Source organism: Coturnix japonica, chromosome 3 (genome assembly GCF_054131305.1).
Source record: "Coturnix japonica strain WE chromosome 3, WE-NBRP24, whole genome shotgun sequence".
NCBI lineage: Eukaryota > Metazoa > Chordata > Aves > Galliformes > Phasianidae > Coturnix > Coturnix japonica.
The window spans coordinates 43,108,025-43,131,855 of record NC_140665.1 but is presented as its reverse complement, the minus strand read 5'-3'; the positions used below and the strand labels follow the sequence as shown (position 1 = coordinate 43,131,855).

The window sequence follows — 23,831 nt, the reverse complement described above, 5'->3', positions numbered from 1 at the left end:
ACCATTGGAAATGTACATTAAAAACCACTTCTTCTCTATCTTGATTTGATGTAATTTAAGTCTACGCTATTCACCAATATTTAAATAAGACATTTTGGAGAAAACAAATGCCATTTCACAAGTTCACTCGAAACACCACAAAATACAACACTTGTGAGCCTAGGAATACTCAGTCCAGAATAGCACACAGATCTTGAGGGGGTTTGTTGTGGAGTTTTGATTTACATGTGTATAAGCACTGATACAGTTTATTTTTTCAATGAGATTACAGGAGTTGGGTTTTTAAAGTTTCACTGTGCTATTTTGTGTAATGACACAGAAATACTGGGCTACATCAAGAATATAGAAAGTGAAAATAAGCCCTTTAAACCACATCTAAAGACAAATTTGAACACTTAAATATGCATCAAATATCACAGAAAGGTCCCCAAAATATAAAGCACAGTAAAGTTCTCTCATCTGTAAAATCTAAACTCTCTCACATAACAAAGCTGGCTGACAAACATTGGGATTTATTAATGAGGAAAGACACACTTTCCTCAGTAGCACAACTAGTGAAATTCATCAGAACATTCAGCAAAAACATCTCTAAAACTTCATGCTACTGTAAATACAACACTGTCCAATTTTAGAATGAAAACCAAGCCTGACAGTTCTCCTACTGACTTTCTATCCTGGCATAATAATGTTTCCCTGACCTTACATACAGTGACTGAGCTGGAGAGATTAATATTCTCAGCCGCACAGCCACTTAATCCCTCCTTGTCTCATTCCATAACGTTCAAAATCAGCAGTGCTGAATTCAGGTCTTTCTGTGGCCTTAAACACCGTTCCAAGCTTTGTATAAACACATGCAATATCAACCCTTAATCGCTTCCTTAGTTGCATGTATTATGAATACTTCCAGGTTAACCACTAGGACTTAAAATATAAACCTGAGAACATATTTACAGAATTGCAGTTACAGTCTGCAATGTTTTACTACTTTGTTCTGTAAATAACGGAGATAAGTGAATGAAAACTTCCTAAAGCTTTGAATTACTCTTCAAGCATAAACAGCAGGAAAGATTTAAGTAAAAATGCCTGTTTGTAACACCACATATATGCAAACGGATAAGACAGAACAATGTAAATAATTCTGATATGCTCTGAAAAGTTGAAACACTTACCCTTGCCAGTGTGAGTGTGCCTTGCTTACATTCACTGCATCGGACCCTCAGTTTCCCAGGTTTCACAGCTTGGCAGGAATTTTTGCAAAAAACATAAAAGCTGTTGTAACAAGCTGCACCTGCCAGGAAGGAAAATAAACAAACAAAACCATTTATAGTCAACGTCAGTATCAGAGTGTAATGAAAGGTTTCTATTTGTATGTGATACATATATATGTATTTTTGAATACTGATTTTAAGGCCTGAAGACAGCATGGTGATTTTCTTTCATAATATATTTAATGTGTTTGTTCCAGTAACTCCTGCATCTTTATCAATACATAAAGTGAACTACACTACAACTCCCTGAAAGTGCATCCTATCTTGAGCTTGAGCTCATGACTGATGAAAACTGACTGTAATCTTTGGCAAATGATGTATGAGATTAATTACTCTGGCTCTCCATAATTTGCATTTTACTTGTAATCTAAATTTCATTGGATGCAATTTAGTGAGTTCAAATTGCATGAAAAGTTTATAAGACTTGTTTGGTGGATATGAAAAAAAAAGCCTTCTAAACCCTTCACCATCTTCGTAGCCTTCCTTTGGATGGTCTTTAATTGTTTTATATCCTTCTGATATTTAGGGGCTCAAGCCAGCAGACAGTGCTCGAGGTGAGGCCACAACCCAATTTCAGCAACAGACAGTGAGATCTGAGCCTGTTACTTAATTCTGGTATCACCGTTGCTCTTCCATTGCTCTGCATGGGCTTTGAAATCTAATTTGACTGCTTTCTGCCTAGTTGTGTTCTAAACTCATTCCATCTGCACCCAAAGATAAAATTATTGATAATATTCTGCAAAATATTCACAAGATAGTACAGCATAAGTCATCATGACTGAATACTGCAGTAAAACACAGCAGTCATGGAAAAGGTCTAAAATTAGACACACTGATAATTTACTGCAGAGGATAAATCCTGTCTGTTAGCTTGATATTTACCACCTGCAAGAATAGACTACTTTAACTCAATATTTATTTTATTTAGGTGTTTGGTTTTTTTTCCCCATATTATTTTGCTTTTTCGTGAATATAAAAAGTACTCCCTATGCACATCACTCATGCAGAAATTTGAAATACAACAAGAAACAAATTTATAGTATAGTGAATTTCAGCAGTTAAGCAACACAGACACCCAGAATAACTTATGAAATATCTCCTACAGCGTGGTTGCTGGAGAGGCAGAACACTGCAGGAGAAATGCTGTGATTCTGGGAGAAAGGAGGAAATGAGTATTTTCAGCAAGCCATTCAGCGTTCTATGCAGACTTGGTGATCTCACTACCACCAAGTACAGTTACTTTACTAAGTGAACGTCCTGAGAAGCATCACCAGGAGTAGGGAGGACTGAATAAAACATACAGAGGCTAAATGATGGCTTAGTACACAATACTGATGACAAGAATTAAAGTATTTACTGACTCGCTAATATCATTATGAAGTTTACCAATGCTGTATCCCCTTGAACGGTTTTTCAGAGGGGAACTGAAAGAAAGGAGGACAAAGGAATCTGCAAAGACAAGGAATCAGCTTGATGTAGCTGTAGTAATAGGAATTGCAATTATAGCACCATGCCAGTAATCACTCAAATGGCTGCAGCACCAACCTTACAACCTCATCTTTCCTCATTCAATCATGGTCTATAGGTTTTCATAAAGCTTTCCATTAATATTTTATAACACTGGTACTCAGCAAGAATTTGCAAACGCAGCAAATTACAAGTGTGAAAAAATGGAAGCCCCTTAAGTGCTAATTCTACTATGCAAGGTATGCATTAAAACAATAAATAAACAAAATTCAAATTTTAACCACTGATCTGTTTGCATTTACATACATGGGTGGATGAAGGACAATTGAATGCATTGTATCTGCTCTTATTTCCTAATAGCAATTTCAATTACTCTGCATCTCTTACAGTACATCGTGCTTATCCTCAAAGATGGTGCAACAACAGGATAAAGAAAAGCAATAACTGGCTAAGGGAGTGGTGCCATGTACAGGGCTTTAGCTATTTAAATGATGAAACTAGTGGGGTTCATCTTTCAGAGAAGGAGCAGATCATTTTTGGCAACAAGTTTTCCAATTTAATCAGGAGGACTAAACCTGAGTTGTCTGGTAAGGGGAACAAGCACGAAGAGTTACAAGGCACGTGCATACCTACAGGACTATGATGTCATTGGCATCACTAAGAAATGGTGAGATGGCTCTCACATCTGGAATGTAGGAATAGATGGGTATAAACTCTTTAGGAAAGACAGGCAGCAGAAAACACCATCTTGAGTCCATTGTGCTCCACCTGGGTATAGATGAGGATATCCAACATATTTGAAAGGTCTGGTGAAGTTCCCACTGATTAGAAAAGGAGCTTAGAGAAAAGAAAGCTCCAATGAGATGTCATAGCAGCCGTCCTGTACCAGGGCATCTACAGGAAAGCTAGAGAGGGACGTTATATTAGGTCCAAACAAGGGGAAACGGTTTTAAAGTGAAAGAGGGTAGATTTAGACTATACATTAGAAAGAATTCTTTACTGTGAATGTGGTAAACACTGAAACAGATTGCCCAATGACATTTTGAATGCCCCATCCCTGGAAGCATTCAAGGCCAGGCTAGATGGGGCTTTTAGCAACCTGGTCTAGTGGGAGGTGCCTCTGACTACAGCAGGGGGGTTGGAACCAGGTGATCTTAAAGGTCCCTTCCAACCCAGACCATTCTATGTTTCTGTGACTCTATGAAAAATTGTAATTACCGTCAAAGTAATTACAGTTTTTCATAGAGTCACATAAACAGTAAATTAAAAGTAATTTAATTAGTTTACCATAAACTGAAAAATATGCAACCAGTAAACTGACCTTACAAATCTGAATTTCTAAAAGGTAGAAATGTACTTTTCAGCACAAGATCAGAGGCTGGCTTTTTAAGAAATCATATTTGGGATGTCAAACTAAAGACATTCAGACATGATAAATTTGCAGGTAAATGAATTTCCATCTGCAACAGTAAACTTCCCTTATACTTAGATCCAACATAGCAAAAAACTGCTTAGCTATACCAGCTTACCTTAAATACTCTTTGCATTTGTTGAGAAAACTTATAGGACTGAATCTTTCAGGGAATAAACAAAGGAACATCTTCTTGCCAGGAAAAGCACCTCCCATTTGTAGATATAGAGAATTCACAATCCTTTTTTTGTGGTGATCTGTTCTAGCACTTCAATCAATATATTTAACACCACACTATTTTCCGTTTTAATAATCTCTAATGAAATTAAACCATCAACCATGTTGTCCTCTACTTGCCAGCATGAACATGGAAAACAATTTATTTTCTTCCTCTTTGTAGCATTATTTTACATTAGTTTTCCATTTCTTGGGCTATTCAATGTCGATATTGTCATCCTTCTCTTTTACACCACTTGCAAAAAAAAAAATCTTCTTGAAGTATTCTTTAAAGGGTGTTAGGTATAGCTCCCCAGTCTTGTCTAAATATTCCATCTGAAGTCTTTTTACTGTTGAGAACAATTGGCTTCTATATTTTTTTAAAACACCTCATACATTTTTACCAGTTCTAGCACAATACTTTGCTGACCATTATGTATGTAATTTAATCAGTTCCCATTCATTTTGCAATCTAAAAATCAACCTCCAAACCCTTGTCTCCTTCACCTCTCTTTATCCATTCTGTATCTGTGTTGCTGATTACTGCTAGTTGAGTACAATATGCTGTGCTGGACCCTTCTGAGCAGCACTGTGAATTTTTCAGAATAGATTTCCAACCTGACATGGTAGCTTTGTGTTCCAAGTCTGTGATCCAGTTTATTAGCATTCTTTTCTAATTTGGTGATGTCTACAGATTATTTTTAATAAGGATGCCGTCTATTTCATCTTCCTGGTCATTAGTGAGTGTTTTGATTAACATGATATGGGCAGATCCATTTTGATCATGGACTACTACTTACTATTCCCAATTTACAAGTTAGTAGACAAGTTCACAGAAACCTCACTATAAACTTTTCTTTACTTGCACTCCTGTTTGCTAATGACAGTACCATGATAAATTGTCAAAGATTTTACAAAAGTGAACATGCAAAATCAATAAATGTAGAAACGTGGAATGGCTTGGGTTGGAAGGAACCTTAAAGATCATCCAGTTCCAAGATCCTCTGCCATAGGCAGGGACACTCCACTAGATCAAGCTGCCCAAAGCCTCATTCAACCTGGCCTCAACCATCTCCAGAGAAGGGGCATGTTCCAATGACTCACCACACTCATTTTCTTCCTTAATACTATTGTCTTTTATTTTAAAACCATTAACCCTTGTCCTATCTCTCCAGTAAAATGTCACTCAAAGTCTTTCCTGTATGCCTCCCTTATATATTGGAAAGCTGTAATATAAGATCTACCCTGAATCTTCTCTTTTCCAGGTTGAACAACAGCCTCATAGCCTGCCTTCAGAGGAGAGGTGCTCCATCCCTCTTCTTACCATCCTAGTGACTCTCTTCTGGACATGCTGTTCTTACACATGGGGCACCAGAGCTGAATGCAAACTAGCCTGTGAGATTTCTTATGTGGAACATTTAATATGTGTAAATATATTTGCACATATATGATCTACAAGCTTTTTAAGATAAAAGCTTAATAACAATTCTGTAAAGAATCTATTTTAGAGACTTCACTTAATAACAGCAGAATACCTGTAGACTAAGTCATTTATTAAAGACTACAGTCTTTGTAAAATTCTTGATCGTTTTCTCAGTCATGTTAATTTACTCATGAAGCTCCTGCTAGGAAAATAATAATAATATAATAATAATAATATATATATATATATATATGAATGCAAAAGGCTGTTCGATTATGATCCATTCATAAACATGACTTCTTATTCCAATAAGATACCCTCTCTCTTTTTTTACCTCTTCAAAGCTAATTTTCTCACCAAATATTCTTTACAGAAAGTATTAACAGTGTTCCCTCCTTTTACTATTTCTATACAAAAGAGAAAGTAGCATTCTCTGATGGTTATCCCAGTGTTTTGTACTGGCTGCCCACTTAGATTTTTAAGCTTTTTAGGACCAGAATTACCTCCTTTTTTTCTATGTAGTTAATGATGAACATGCTTTGGGAGCTTTATACATGTTAGTGATAGCATAGACCAATTATTTTGATATGCTTGACTAGTTAATCAGAAAACATTACTCATAATGACTAGAGATCTGATTCTGAAATCTCTAATCAGTCAAAACACCCATTATCATCCACACGGCTGTTAAAGTGAATAAAATCTAAATAGGGATATTAGGAGCTAATCTACTGTTTTCCTTTGAACTGCATTTTCATATAGATGATAATGATTACCGATTCTTTCCTGTAAAAGTTATTTAAAAGAGGACACAGCTATGGGAAAGTTTTTCAAAACTGCATAATGTTAACATTGTTTCCCATTCCATTATATTTACATTTAGATTAGTTACAATTTGTGAAATGCAGATTGGCTGTCATAGACCTCTCAGACTATTTTAGCAACTTATACAACATAAAGAAAAATACACAGAAGTGAAAAAAGTAATTTTCAACAATCTTTTAAGGACTTTGCTCCGTCCAACACAACAGGAAGAAAAACATCCTCATATACACCCAGTATTCTCAAAGTAGTTAAAGTATCCATAAACAGCCGAATTTAAATAAAGTGTGGAGGTTTGACTTCTGAATAAAAGATAAAATAACGATAATAAAAAAGAACATAAGAAATTACTTTATATTTTCCATTTGTTTTCCAAAAATAGAACTTACATCTTCTACCTTTAATCTTCTACTTTTTAACTGTTCATCTTTACCTGCAAGATTTCACAGAACAGGACTTCCCCCCAAGACACGGATATGCAGACATATACATTTATAAAACATTTCTACCTGTTGATAATGATATTTATTATTTATGATGCTAGTCTAATTCAGACCATGAAAATAGTTTTCATTTGACAGATTCATGTAAGCTAGTCATGTTCTATTCTACTGAGAAAAACACACACTTTTATGGTTCAATACAATTCATTCTAAAGTAGATATAAAAAGATATAAATATATCAGATAAATTGTGCCTAAAAGAGTCTACTTCTCTCTGTTGTGGAAGTTCAGGACTTCTAGGTCTGTTGCAGATATCTACATTATCAACCTCTAAAATTATGCCAGATTAATCCTCCTTGGTGATGCTGTACACAAGAACACATTTTTCTTTGCCACATATATGACAAATAGCTATGGTATTTCTGCAGTAAAGATAACAATATTAAATAGACTGAATTTTGAAGAAATTCCTTTCCTTGAGACTCAAATACAATTTGAGAATGTGTTTGTTGGATAAAGACACAACTGTTTAGGAAAAAAAATGAAATGGATCTGTCATTATATCAGGGACTACAAAGAAAAATAAGATTTGGAATTTGGCTGATTAGTGTTTATGCTATGCCTGTGTAAGAAATGAAATACTGGAAATACTTTACAAAGACCAAAAGGTGGGGAGGGGAGGGGGAGAATCATCTTCTAGACTCCATCCCTCCCAAATAAAAGTTTGTGTGTATAAAAAAAATAGGAGTCCTCTATTAATTAAAAAATTGAAGAAGAATATAAAGAAAAGAACCGTATTTCAAATTTCTATAATTCAGGATGGGGTAGGGACAAAGGTTATTTGACTTTCTTTTTCAATCTTTATCATAAAAGAATCACCTGTTTCTCCTCGTTTTAATTCCCCAATACCAGAACAAGTAATTATATATATACATATATATGTATACAAACTTTTACATAAATATATATAAGAGATAATTTCCCCAAGCTGTGTCTATTTCACCTGCAATGGTGATTGGTAAGGCATGTTGCTGTCTTCAGGTCACCCTATTGCCTTTCTCACATGCATTCTTCTTATTTTCTTTCCCTGTTCCCTTAGGTAAGAATATGAGGGAATGGCTGGGTGGGAGTATGGCTGCCAATGGGGAACAACCCACCACAACTTTCCAACAAGGAAATTCATAAGAGGATGAAGGTGTAGGATAGATTTAAAATGGGGAAGTTACTGGAACAGGCCAGCAGCCTGTAGACTCACTGAAGATGTGCAAAGCATAAACATCTGACAAGGCTTCTTGCAGCACTTTCTCACATAACTCTTTTCACAGTGGTCTTATCCAAGATTACACAGCTGTTCCATGTTAAAGCTGGTCTTTGACATAGCCAGTTAAACATCAAAGGAGGGAGAGGAGAGGTTGAAGCAAAAACAAAAGTAGAAACTGCAGAAGCTGTTGGTGCATGCAGCACCTTCACATCAAGCACGTGATATATATAAAAAATAGCTATGTCATGCTCAACAAGTAACAAAATACTGAAAGACTGTAGAAAGAATAATATATCAAGATGTTATCAGCTTCTTAATTGAGAATCACTACAGAAATTAGGAATAGAATTAAAAGAATACAGTTTCAAATACAAAACATTTCACAAAGGCACATTTGCACAAGAGATTGTGCAAATTAGAAAATCCCTTTTTTGAAAAGAGAAAATAAATATAAAATTCTGTGCAATAACAGTAGCTAATTAGATTTGTGTCATTTGATTGAAAATTCCGATAGCAGCATACTCTCCATCAAAATAATGGTTATTGCCAGTGGGGTTCTTGTGTGTTCCTTACTTATTTGCACTTTCCAAACAACAAACAAATCCCATATATACTCAACTAATGTTGTCAAGAAAACATATAGGAAAATTAATTTATCAATAGCAATTACCAGTAACCATGAACTCCTTGTGACAATAAGCAGACAAGAATTGTAGAGTCAGTTACCCTATTACAAAACATTTTGGGAATATTCATGTTTCAGAGCACCCAAGGAATAAATAGCAAGGTGGCAAACTTTTCAGTTATTCAAGGAATGAAAATCCTAAAATGGCTTCATTAACAATTTCTAAATCAAAATTTCACTGTTAGTGATCAAAAAGCAATGTTCTCTTGTGTCCGTATAACCTGTCAGAACACAGGAAACAAAGCTCAGAATTAAATGGTCAGTTTTCTCAGAGTAGCACAGAGGAAACTGTGCTAGGGCTAGAGTGATCATCATCAGAAAAACAAGAGAAATAAACAATGAAATGATGAAGTTTCATGCTGATATAATTTACTTGGGGTAGTAAAAATGAATGCCAGCAGGAAAAAAAAAGGACATTGAAGAATGAGGGATGCTGAGTGACTAGTAATAAAATGAAAAAAGAAATTAATTGCAGGTAAATGTAAGGTAATGTGCATGAGAAAAATAGTTTCACACAGATAGTTGTGGGCTTGACGGGTTATTACCACATAGAAACAAGATCTTGAAGTTATAATAGATAGTTCTAAGAAAATTTCAGCTCCATGTTCAGTAGCAATCAAAAAAAAAGTAAATTGAATGCTAGGAATAGAGAAAAAGTAGAATATAGTGCTATACAAATGCCATTACAAACTCCACTGAGTGTTCCATTTCTAAAAGCCTACTCTTTCCACTTCAGAGCAGAATGCAGTAGAACTGAAAAGATACTAAAAAAAAAAAAAAAAAAAAAAAATCAATAATATCCATACAAGAATCACTTAGAATCACTTAAGTAGACTAAGTAGACTATGACTTTCTGGCTACCCAGAAAAGAGATAATTAAAGCAGAGTATTAAACCAGTCTACATAAGAAGGTGAAATACAGCATCCTAGAATATATCATCGCCAGTCTGGTACATTCTTATCTGCAGTTTCTATGGACTACAAATAAAATACGATGTTATGAGTTTTTTTATGTGAGCTAGTATAGTTGTTGTCACCTTTCATGTAAGAAAGAGATGGAAATAATCTGTTAGCATATTTCATTGTCCCTTCAGAAGGACTATAGCTAGTTTCATTTGTCCAACTAATTTTGACCAACTGGCTGCAACAGGAAACTCATAGGAAAGTCCTGATCAGAATGATGATACATTTTGTGCTACCCAGATCACACCTTGCTGGAGGCATTTTGTGTTCCTGCTCAGCAATAAATCCGGTCCCATCAATCTTTACAAAATTACTTTCAAATCATTAACTTTTTAAAATAAGTATAGATATTTATGCACTTGTTTTATCTACAGGAACCCATACATACTTGTGACCTTTAGCTCTGATACACACAACCTTTAGCTCTTCTATTAAAGTACTGAAGTAAGGGCAGAAAATGTCATAGATGTATTTGTATGTCTGAAACATTCTGGGGAGTAGTAGTAGCAGGAATACTATAACCACTGGAAGTTGCTAGTCAAAACAGACCCTTCCATAATCGATAGGAAGAGTCAAGATAGCAGCACTGTGTTTTGTTGGCATTGAATGAGATGATAGGGTAACAGGCATACTATCAAAGAAACATTTTGCATATGCAATACAGTTGAGTGTTGGAGATGAGAGCCAGGGATTTGATCAAAGAGGTATAAAAATAGTAAAGAAAATTAGCAACGAAGAAATCACATTTTAATTCTGAAAAAAGACACACAATAAAGGATGAATTATAAGGGAAAAAATATTCTTCCTGTCAGAATACATAAAGCTAATTTGCTGTACTATATCAGAGTTGAGCTATGAAAACAAGAGTGAATGACTGAAAACAAGAGAAAATGACTGATAAAAATACTCCAAACTCCCAATCTCCATATTTTGCAAGAAAACGAGTTGTTCAGGGAATGTTCTTCATAAAGAATTGATGGCTTTCATGGAAAAAAGGAAAAAAAAATTAAAAAAAAAAAATATATATATATATGGTATATGTGTGGAATTTATAAATGCAGAGCTGTACAAGGAAAACTGCAAGAAAAAATTCATGGCTGGATTCAGGGTAATAATGACTGATAAAATAGATTAAAAAAATAAATGAATTCTATGTATATCTTGAGGTTGTAAAACAAGCTGTAATTCAGAAATTCTAGAATTTAGAAAACTTCTGTTTTCTCTCTTTACCAGGAATAAGAAACGTAAAATGACCTGCAGATTAAAGGCACTGTGTTTACACACATAATACACGTACAGCCACAATATTATGGCACACTCGGTGTATCACTTAATGTGGAACCAAGACGACACTATAAAAAGTAGGAATAGACTTTTTGGAACAAAAGTCAATTCAGAACTTAATAAAATGTGTTTATATACACTCTAAAGAGAAATCCTGGATATGTGACAACATTATCTGGCTTTTAGAAGAGAGTTTTGAAAACATAAACTCCTTCAAGAAAGTCCTGTATTTCTTTAAATCATTCAGCAAAAGGGGCTGGGAGGAAGCCATGTAGGCTTTTCAGGCTATTAAAACCAGGTCTACATATAAAAACAATAAGCAGTAAACTGTAGCTGTTTAAAATAACATGCAGGTTTCACATGTGCAAAAAGCTAACTTCCTCCTTTTACTGAAGAACAGAAGCAGAGAAAGCAGAGAAATCACTTCGTCAGTCTTTAAACGAATGATACAGACTATCCCATGCCTGTAACTCTCAGGATTGCTCAACATGCCTGAAAATTCCCCAGTGACATAATGGCATCTACAGCACAGTAAGCTCTGCTGCTTTTTCAATATATGTGATTCTGCTTATGATAGCTTTGAGCTTCAGCTTCTAAGTGGTCCCCACTGCACTTTAAGGAGACACTCTGGGATGTTTCTCTATCAGAACGAATAAAGCTAATGATTAAATATTTGATGCAACTCCAAATGAAGTTTATAAGAATTTAATAGATATCTGACACTATAACTTCTTGATTGCTCAAGTAATCCCCAAATGTAAAGATACAACCAAGTGAGACAGCAATAACATACTGGTTCTGCAGGACTTATCTAATATATAGTTCATTCTTCCATACCTTGTTCTCTGGTTCATCAATTGTTAGATATTTTCAACACTATATTTATAGTATATTCACATGTTATGATAGTATTAATTATTCATTGCATTTTAGATATTAAAATACATAGCAATTCTCTTCACCAGAAGCTTAATTTAAACCAAGTCATATTATCTGTTTTCAATCTATTAGCTTTGGAAACCCTCTGCTCCAGGAACTTTGGAGACCAAACTCCTCACAGCACAGATATAGAACAGCGCTCTACCAAGCAGTTGTTACCTTCCTGCTCAGTATGTCACTGAATCAGTGGCTGCCAGCTTAGCTCTCAGTTGTTCCAGCAAAACCACACCAATCAATTAAGCCAATTGATTTTGGAGAATGGTTTTCTTGAAGTTAAACAGAAATGCTTAAAGATTATTTTGTACATTCAGCTTGAGATGTACTTTACACCTCTTAATCTCTACAAAAGTCTGTTCCCTTTCGCTCATCTCACAAGTAGATATGACAGCTTCTTTTTCTTTCCTTTTTACCCATTTGACAATTGCACAAATACATGTGCTGGAGCTCTACTGTCTACAGCTGAATTCCCAAGTTGCACCATAATATAAAAAATATTCCTGCAGTCTCTCAAGAGAAAAGATTTAATCTAGATGACACTTCCTTTATCAACAACCATTTCATTTCTAATGGATTCTCTTGTGCTATTCTGTGAAGGACCCAAACACTCTAGGAAACAGAGTCAGGCTATTACCTCTATTTCTCCAGTCCATTACTCAGACTCTTGAAGTACTATGTACCTCAGCAGGAGCTAATAACACTGTAGTTCCACCATCTTTAAACCTTGTATATCATAACAGATGAGAAGCATCCTGTATACTAGTGAAGTGACTCACATCAGATCATTAAACATCTCAGAAGTAGAAGTAACTCCAATTCTGGTGTCTTAATCGCATCATCAGTTCTCTTTTCTGGAAAGAATATATATTTTTGATGTCATCATCTTACATATTCTAATTCTTCGATATTTGAAACAATGAAAATGTGAATGAAAATTATTCCAAGAATAAACAGAAAGCCACTGTAGGGGATAGGTGGACAATAGATACATAGAATGAAATATGAAGAGATTGAGTCCCTATTACAGTTTAAGAAACACTATGTGCAAGACAGAAAAAATTTTGTTTGAAAAAATCATTTGCATCTCCATCTTAAATATTTCACAAAGTGAAATATTTTCATCCAACCTAATCCTCCCCTGGCACAACTTGAGGCCATTTCCCTTCATCCAGATAAGGCATCTTCTGACTTTCATCTATTCAGGCCAATGAAAGATGAACTGTATGGGTAATATGCTGTCACAGTAGTTGTGAAACAGTGAGTCACCTGCACTGGTTTAGATTTTTACAAGCACATTGCGCAGGATTACAACCATCAGAAGCCAAAAAAAAGTATAGCTAAAGATGATACTAATGTTGAAAAATAATGCTCTGTTCCTACCAAATGGTGTTATTGTGCTTTTTATCCTAGTTTTCATGGAAATAAATAGAAGGCATTACTTTTAGGGTAATCTTTTTATCTTCTACTATCAACAGAATTTATTCAACTACCTGTTCCATACAATTATTTGCTGAAGATCAAATCCTTCTAACAGGGTTGCTCTCCCCATTCCCTTGTTGTGCACACAGAATTCTAAATAGCATTAATGAAACTCAGATGTGAGTTCAGAGAAGAATACAACTCTCAAATATTTTTGAGCAGAGAGATCCCATGCCATACAAATACCATGCTGTGCAAGCACCAAGACTCACAGTAGCAGCAAGTACTGCCATTTAATCACATTTAAACAAAGCACTCTTTTCATTTGGGCCTCATAATTGGACTCCATTCTTTTTCCATACGAGAGGTGTTTAAGTGTTATTACCCTGTTTTTCCCTGTAGTATCTCTAGTTAATTCCTGTGAACAATTATTCTGGGAAAAAAAAAAATAATAACATACATACTTTTTAATAAACACAGAACATTCCCATCTACAAATGCCACCTCCAGCCAGTGACATAAAGATGCAAGTTCCACATTTGCAAAAGAAAACCCATTTATGCTGTCATCTACGAACAGACAAAATACATTCCAAGGACACAGAAGTGTTCTGACCCTACTCCCCCTGACACAGGGGAGTTAGCAAATGTTACTGTTTTCAATTAACATGAAAGGGCCTTTAAAAACAATAAAGTAATTAGACACATTCAAGGGAGATAATTATGTCATGTAAGGATGAGCATTCCCAGAAGGGCTTTAGGCTCCAGTAAAAAAGAACATATCTCAAATGAATTTCACGGACATGCAAGGTATGGGAAAATGGCACCATACTCATCAGTGTTAAAAGCATATGATACAAATGAGGTCTCCAGCATGGCACCGACTGCAATAAATTATCAAGTGTGTGTTCTGTTTTCTGAAATGGGCTCAATTTATCATTTTATTGAAAAGGTTCCATTATGCTAATGTCTCATAAAATCACTTTTTGCTGTTGCTGGAAGGTGAAGAGAGAATATCAATTTTTATACAGAGAACTTGGAAGTACTACAGCAGTGAGCTGTCAAGGGTTAATAACACTAACAGAAGATGCAATGCACACAAGAACAAATCCCCAAGGACTTTGTAATGGCAAATTTTTATAACCTTACTGAAAGCAGAATAACTAGTATATTTCTCTAAAGCTCAGTTAGCTATTAAAAATTAGAAGATACGACAGAATCTATCTAAACTGTAAAGATACAGATTTGGTGGGTGGACTGTTTAATGAACAAAGAACTGCCTGCACAATCAGGTCCAGAAAGTGGTGGTCAGTGGCTCAGTGCCTGGATGGAGATCAGTGACAAGTGGCATCCCTCAGGAGTCAGTGCTGGGGCTGATACTTTGTAATATCTTCATTAATGACATTGACAGTGGGGTCGAGTACACTTTCAGGAAGTTCGCTGCTGACAGCAAGCTATGGGGTACAGTTGACACACCAGAGGGCTGCAAAGTCACCCAGAGCGATGATCCAGAAAGATGGGGCTGCTCAATCTGGAGAAGAGAAGGCTGCAAAGTGACCTTATGAAAGCCTTTCAGTATCTAAAGGGGAGCTACAGGAAACAGAGACAGACTCTTTATAAGGGTCTGCAGTGATAGAACAAGAGGAAATGTTCAACAAGGGTAGATTTAGGTTAGATATACAGAAAAAAAATCGTTACAGTGAAGATGATAAAGCTCAGGAATAAGTTACCTACTGTTGTAGTTGATGCCCTATCCCTGGAGACTTCCAAGGTGAGGCTGGATCAGGTTCATGATCTAGCTCTCATGTCCCTGTTCAATGCAGGGGAGTTGGATCAACTCTAGTGGTCCCTCCTAACTCTAAGGATTCTATAATCATCAGCAACAGTTACTTAGTTGGGTGAAAACTCTCCTTCTACTCTCCAGTTCACCCATGAACTGACATTGGAGGTTGTTTAGGAAGTGCTGTTGCAAGGAAGGTCAAATTAAAGAGCACCAGCATCAGCTTAAATCACCTTACTCAGAGAATAGATTTGAAAGATAATCAGAGTGGTGATTACTTACAAAAAGGAATGCTCCTTCTCTAAATATTAAATAATATGAACACTTGCTTTCTTTTGATGAATTGGATACCAGACAGGTAAGTATTAAAAGAGGAAGATAACTAGATTTAGATAGACAATTGGTTTGATCTTGTATAATAGCTTTGTTCTGACTGAGATGTGACTTGTATCCACAAAACTTCCTGTATGCCATGCATCAAAAAAAATAGAGCACTGTTTCAGTAAAATTATCACACAAAATGACTGTTAACTGAAAGCCCTTCCTTATAAGCTTGTCATCTATTTTCTCCAGGCATAGCAATACAGCATCCACCAATAATAACCCAGCAAATAATCAAGAGGTGTAATTTGTTAGCATATATTTTAGCAGTTGAAAACGAGTAAATGAAACTAGATCACTGTGACCACTGTTTCAGTGGATTATCAATAAATACCCTTCTGGATATCAGAGCTTCAAATACAGATCGCAGTTTGGGAACTTCTGCAATGCAACATTTTCCAGTCTGGAAACATTTAAGACTTCATAGAAACTCTAATTTGATGCAACAAATATTCTGTGAAATTGATTTAAAATTAAACATAATCTCACTGCACCACATAAAAAATTATTATGGTCATATTCTGCTCTTAATACACACCTGGGTTTTTTTCCTAATTCAGATGAACATGAAGTATGATTACCTCTTGAAAGCATATTGTAACACTGTGATGACAGAGGTACAATGTTTGAGCACTTTGCATTATGTATGATATCAATGTGATCTTCAGAGGGACAAAGACATGTATAGTTGACCACAGGAAGCATCCAAGAGATAAAAGACTGAGAAACAAAACACATATGAAAAGGAGGTAAGTAGTACATAAACATCAAACGTGTGGAGACAATCTGGAGAGGAAGGAACAAAAGTCTGCTTTTGTCCTAATTTCTCTTGGCAGAGTTCTCAGGCATCATCACTTCAACATGTGTGTTGACAAGGCACATCAGCACTGGCTCCATAATATTGTACACTGACAGAAAATTCAAGATATATGCTCTTGTTCTAACAGTTAAAATGTTTGGTATATGTAACGAATGCATACTGCTAATGATTAACAGTGTTCCAAAGCTAACCATTAGCACAAAGTGAGTGGTTCATGTAGAAACTTCATAAAGTTTTCTTCTAAAGTTTGAAATTGGCCTTATTTATCAGACTTCTACATACTCAATCACAGTGAGCTCTGTTCAGTTGCAACTGAAATTGCACATACAGCGCGCTCATCCAGTGTGTAATGAAGACAAATGCATCCATACTTCTCAGAAAGTATTTGTCAAAATCAGAACTAGAATATTACTGCTGAATTTGTTCTCCTTTTCTAAAGTAAAAGAGTTCCTTCCCTTATCTGAATATAGATTGATCTTCACACTGATTTTAAAAACTCTGGAAGAAATGCAGAATAAATCACAATAGCATAATGCACTTCAATCCTAGTACAAAAGTAAATTATCAGTGCACCAAATATGAAAATATCATAGTAATATAAATAGTTACTTAAATGTTTCAACTGAAACAACACATTGGTCGCCATTATGTAATTTACTATTTTTCCTTCTACAGCCATATGAATCTCATTCAAATACATGTCTGTCAGAAGAACTACCACAAGAACTGTATCACCACCATTAAATGGCAGTTTAATATCTCAAAGTCAGTACAAGTACTCTGATCATTTGTTTTATGAAGAAGATTTTGATAGCTTTGGGGAAAATAAATAAATAAATAACCTAATTAAATAATGTGAATTAAAGAATACTGCTCACCTACCCTCAAGCTATTGATTTGCAATACCATAGACCCATTTAATTCATTACATTATTTTATAATTAATCAACAAATGATTTCTACAATGATGCCATGGGAAAAATCTTTATACTAATTAATTTCTCATTTAAAAATAGAACTAAATGCCAGAAGAGAAAAAAGAGGAATTTTTTTTCCCCCTATGGGAATAGTAAATTCTTAGATATCTTATTTTCTGATAAATAAGTAGGTCAATGGAAAGTAAGTTCATTGTTGCACTTTCCTGAGAATTGCCTGGTTCAGTTGCTAAATGCTTACAAAGCTTCATGTCCCAGAGTATCCATACAGATGCTCTTGTAGTGCTGGAGGCCGTTTTGGATGGATCAGTGCTTACATTTTAATGGCACTCTCTGAAAGAAGGTAGGAAAAAGCAGCAGAAAAGTCTAGGGAAACTCAACTGAATGCCACATGAAAACAGGTAGGTGGGGATGCACATCATGCTGTTCCCTGGTCTAGAACTAATTTGAAAGCATACCTTTTAGTTCAGTATGTTCAGTAATTTTAAACTATACCTGGAACTTACACTGCTTGTTCACTTCAAACAAACCTGACAAAAACAAAAATTAAAAAAAAAATATCACATCCTCTTAGATGTTTTAATTAAAAGAATCATAATAAAATGTAATATTTATTATAGAGGAAATTATGGAAATTATAACACACAACCAACAAAATACTATTCAAGATGTATTCATATATTGTTGACAGTATTCATAGATAAATTCTTCTCTATTATTATTTCTTCAGAACTTTCCTTAGAAGAATACAGAGATTTTGCTACCCGAACTCTACATTCTGGATTTTTTTTTTTCCTAAAAGTTTCTGCCTGTATCTTTCACAAATCAGTCTCTGATTTAGAGCAGAAAATAGTTATCACTTCCTACTTTTAAGCACTGACAGCATGGAGGTTTTGCTAATGACTGGGTTACCCCTCTCATAACTTGTATTTCTCTCAAATGCAAAGATGGCAGGTTTTAATAGGTGTTTTCATTAAAAAGACTTCCTAAGTAGGTGTAAGAGAATCCATTATTCTTTCTGCTACACTTTATAGCGTGGCCCAGCTAAACCAGATCTTTGTTTTCCATTTTCATTAAAAAAGGATACAAGGTGATACAGAGCAGACAGAAAAACACATTGCTGTTACCTTTGTCTGAAAAGAGAGGAAGCACGGAAATTCTTGATGCAGAGATAATTTACATCTATTTTCAATTATTTTTTATTTTTTTTTTCAGTTTGTTAATGGCTGTCAAACTTTTGAATTTCTTATGGACAAACATGTTTTGTACATCCAAAACAATATATGTAAGATGGTTCTCCAGACAAATAAAAAATTGCTTTCATTACTTGCCAATAAGGAGGGGGATGAGCTGAGAAAATGTCCGTTTGTGCTCTTTTGCAAGGAGCAAATAACGACCCTTAGTTGAGACAGGACGGCAGGCCATAAGGGCATTTATCTAGTCAAATGTGTCAATTCATACTGTAAATGTACATTGCATAAGTGTACATGCATAACAGCAGTACAAAATAATGATTTATCTCCTGGATTATCTGGTAAATTTTTATCTCCAATTCAGCACTTCAAAAATAATATCCTTCCACTCAAATGATGCAAAAGCTTATAAGAGAAGCTTCTAAGAGAATCTTTTGCCATGCAAAAGTTAACCACAATCCATTTTCCTTATAATTCAAAGGCGGGCAAAATAAAACAAAAGCTGGTTAAGGGGCACAGGGTCACCATTTTATGTTAACAAGCAGAAATAACTTGGTCTACTGAAAGAGAAGTGGTTATCTCTGCAACCACAGAATAGCTGATTAGCATGTTAGACAAAATAGTAATCAATTAATCATCTGCCTCTAAATTGTAGGTTTAAATTGCCCCCTGTTCATTGTGTGTGATTTCACACACAGAAAATAATAATTTTTGGTTTTACTGCATAGGTTTTTCATTTAGGTTAATCACAACCATCCACCTTCTAACAGAATGGCTTTAAAGGTATTTAAAGCAGAAGTAATGACATATGTATCCTTCAGCTACTCATTCCCACTATTGTTTACTCATCACAACTGTGTCAAGGCAAATGTTACTACACAGAAGAGTTGACTAAAAAAATATCATCTCTGGGTTCATATTTTATTTATTTTTTTTGTTCTTGCTGGATCATTTATAACCCAGACCAGTACTCATCTCAGTGAATAATGTGACTGCACATTAACCCACCTCAACTTCCAGAAACAACAAAGACATAAAAATCCTCCATATTGAACAGAAGTAGTAGAGCTGAGCAGTGGCAAGGTCAAGTATTCATTGTGAAAGTCATAACAAACCAAGGAGAAGACAACAAGCTTTTAAAAAGAAACATACTAACATCCTTGCGGGCAGAACCTATCAGTCATTACAGGAAACTGTTTTTTCCCTTACGACAAAAAAATAAAAAGAAAAATCTCTTTTAACCACAGATAAAACTAGACCACATATACTCCTCAGTATTTTTTCCTCAGTTGTCCTTCTGCTGTGAAAAGATTTGCTGCAACAGAACATACCTATCTATCTATCCATTTGCAGACCTCACAGAATTTGCAGACTATGGAAAAATGCACTGTGTAACACATTTTAAAATGCCTTACATGTGTATAAACTATTCTGTAAAGTCAAACGCTACTATTAATTTCATGTAAATATCATGCACAGTACTGAAAAAGCAATAAGGATCTAGCACCATTGCCTTGACTTAGAAGGCCCAGCCTGAAACTCTGTCCCTACCTTAACAGATTTAAATTGGCATGCACCCCACTTATCTCATTATTCATGGAGAATGAGAGATGTGGATCATTAAGCTGGGCACTAATTTGCTCCTAAACTGCACTCATTCATCATCAGCTGGCAGTGAGAGTTTGATCAAGTCAGTTGTGGAACACTTCTCTGACCCTTCCATTTCTTTTTGGCATGAGTTACTTAAGAAATTTTCTATAAAGTTATTCTAACAGTTTAGTAGCTGTTCAGTTAAGCACGATTATGTTTGTGGCCAGGTTAGTTACAGAAGTATGTCTGTGTCATATTTACAAACTCCCTTCTGTACCCTGGACCTCTGTGCTTGCTACTATCATCCATATCAATCATTCTAAAAATACATCTTTGGTAGACCGTTACCACAAATCACCACTCAGAGTCTGGTATTCCACAAAACGATTTTACTTCCTTGGAGACAAACACAGCATTCAATGAGGGTTAGTTAGACTGTGTCTGTAGGAGAGGGTTAATCTGAGAAGTATTATCTAAAACATTCTTGTATTTCTGTCTTTTGTACACATCTCTACAGAACCATTTTAGTTATTACCATAGAAAGATTTATATAATCACAAGGTTGGAAAGGACCAATAAGATCATCTAGTCCAACCGTGCACCTTACAGAACAATCCATTTGACCGTGATGTAATTTGTGCCTCAGACAATTTCTTATGATGAAGAAAAAGTATTCTCAGTAATAATTTGGTGGGTGAAGAAGTACTCAAATCCACAGTATGAATCATCATCATCTTTTGTGCCAACTATGTTTCTATAAATAAGAAGCCCATTGTATAGAAATGTTTTTTATAAAATGCATGGGTATGAAAACATTACAACAGACTGACTATTAAACATATTTCCAGTGTAAAAGCTTCTAAGAATCCTAGTAAAGGAAGCTTCAGTAATGGAAATTTTAGAGGGATTATTTTTGCTTGCCAATAGACTTCTGCATTTTTGTGTATTTTTGGTGCTTTTATTGTTGATGATAAATTCTTAGAGAAAAGACTAAGAAAAGAAATCATTGACTTTATCCATAAAGCAAAATTATGTTATTAGAAGATGTGTCAGCTGTTTAGCATCTCTTAGTTGCATTTTTTGTTTGAAAACTAAAAGAAACAATACGTTATGCTTTTTGTCTGTGGTATAGAATTGCTCACTCTAATAAAGAAACATAATTTTTTTGTTTAAGCATTAAAATGCCCTGTCTCTGGAGACATTTAAAGTTAGGCTGGACCAGGCTCTAAGCATCTTGATCTAGCTGTATATGTCCCTCTTCACTGCAGGAAAGCTGGACTAGACTTTTAAGAGTCCCTTCTAAATGATTCTATGACTCTGCGTACCAAATAACTGATTTACCTGACTTTTCAGAGGGAGGGGAAATGTTGGGTTCTTTAGTATCCAGAATAACAGCCAACCCTGCAGACAGCGATGGGAGGATGCTGGAACTGAGATCTATGCGAGTTAGACTTTCAGGTACTCTTTCCAACGTTTTTAGAATGCCTCCAGTATTGTTGTCTTCAGTCTCATCCTTATCACTATTCTTCTGTGGATTCTGAACAATATGAACGATGCTTTGCTGGACCAGGTCACAATTCTGCAACACAAAACCAAAATCCTAGTAAATAATTAATTGTGGCATAAGGGACAAAATCCCTCTATCTACAATTTGTTGTTCATTAAATGGTCTCCAAGCCATTTTGTGTAGAATTTCAGCACCCAGTAATGGAGTTTAAAGAAAACTGACAAGTGTGCATTGCTAGAATTAGGATTACTTGCATTGGTAAAAGGGTCACAACACTTACAAATTTGGAACACTTAACAAGGAAATGGTGAACCAAAGCAAACAGCTCTAAATAAGTCTGGTTTGTTGGCACAAAGGTTGAACTCCAGAGAGAATACTATTAAATTAAGTACTAGGAACATTCAACATAAAATGCATTTGTACTGATAATGCTCACACACTCTTTTCAACAGCAGTTTAGGGACAAACGGACAATCATGGAAAGCTCATGACCAAACTGCTTCAAAGCGTTTTGTTTGTGTTTTTTTTAAAAACAAAAACAGAGAAGATGGTGGTACTGATGAACACTGATACCTATTTTCTTCTAACATAATTTTCAATCTAAATCCAGGTTAAGATGTAGTCCCAATTCTATTCTAAAAAATGAAATTCAACTGTCATCTACAGAATTAGAGAAAGCTTGAGCAAGATGTCATGTCTGCTTCAGTCTGCTACATTCAGCCCAAGAGATCTTACATGCACACAAGTACTTCTGCTTCCTCTATCCTTAATAGAGATGATTCTCAGTCAGTCACTTCAGATCTTACATCTTTGAAAAACAGGTCTCATTTCTAGTTTGCATTTGCAATCCTTAAATGTCCTTTTAATTGCAAGAGATTCCTTTACAGATATTTTAGTGTCATTTATAACATTGTCCTGCTCTCTCTTCGGGCACTTTTATCCCCCATTCAAATAATTTCTGTTTAGTGACTTTACTTCAGTCTCATACATTAATCTCTCAGTACTTCTCCCTTCACCCTTCCATTCTTATGGAGCATAGTTCTAAAAGTTGGAAATCTGCCTTTTTAAACTTGGATTTTCAGTAACAACATTTGCTTTTTAGTAAAGCAGTAATAAGTCTGTAAAGAGTTTTCAGAGCAAGGACCCTGTAGATTTAATATTCAAAGAAAGCAGTCATTAGATTTTAACTTTGAAACATCATGTTGACATTAAAGGTTTCCTTTACGTTCACCTTGTTGCCAGTAACATTTTAATCATATCCATTAGCTACCATAATAATTTTATTCATCAACAGGAAACCCCAAACACAACTGCCACTCTGAAATGTCTCAGTATATTGAATAATGTTAGAAATTAATAACCTATAAGAAATTAATAATAAATTAATAAGAGAATGAGGAGCTCCAAAGTGATTTGCTCAGTTACAGCTAAAATTGCAATGTAAAATGTATATATGCACACACACATAATCTTGCAGTGTTGAAAACCCTTAATCAATGGACAATCAATTAAACCGTGTTTTAGTGAGCATCTCTTCTGGGGGTTTATCTTGCTTAAGTAGTTTTCCTCCTTCCTTTCTCCAGTTTTTGTCACCATTTACTTCCCTTTTCAGCATGTTTCTTTTTCTAATTTCCCTGATTCAGTTCATCACTTGACATTGTGCTACAGTCCAAGGGGAGAATGAGAAAGATGGCAGGGGCTACTCAAATCAACGGAAATATCCTCACAAAACAGAACCACAGCATTTTTTTCAGTCAATCGTATGATATTGGTTGTTGTACGTATTATATGCATGGTTTAAATCAATCTCTAAAAAGTGTAGGCTCTGTTCCAGATTTTGAAAACTGGGAGGTATGTGGTTAGTTTAGAAATAAAGTAAGAGCTGACAAAATTAAGGTCTACCTTATCTACTACTCTCTCCAATAATGTGTAGCACCACATACTTCAGAAGAGATGTAAAAATTGCATTTCAGTGAATTGCAAGTATACATGATTTATACTGTTACTGGGGTAAGAACAGCTCTATAG

The 23,831-nt window shown here is 35.2% G+C and overlaps 1 protein-coding gene across 3 annotated transcripts in view; it reads right to left on the bottom strand.

The window, feature by feature from the left end:
- PRKN (parkin RBR E3 ubiquitin protein ligase) overlaps positions 1-23,831 on the bottom strand; it is a 597,077-nt gene that overhangs the window by 397,080 nt on the left and 176,166 nt on the right. For all 3 annotated transcript variants that reach the window (XM_032443533.2, XM_085541382.1, XM_085541383.1), the window contains 2 exons: positions 21,638-21,875; positions 1,170-1,288 (listed from right to left, as the gene is read on the bottom strand). In XM_032443533.2, the coding sequence (XP_032299424.2) occupies positions 1,170-1,288; positions 21,638-21,875 (357 nt within the window). The remainder of the gene's footprint in view (positions 1-1,169; positions 1,289-21,637; positions 21,876-23,831) is intronic.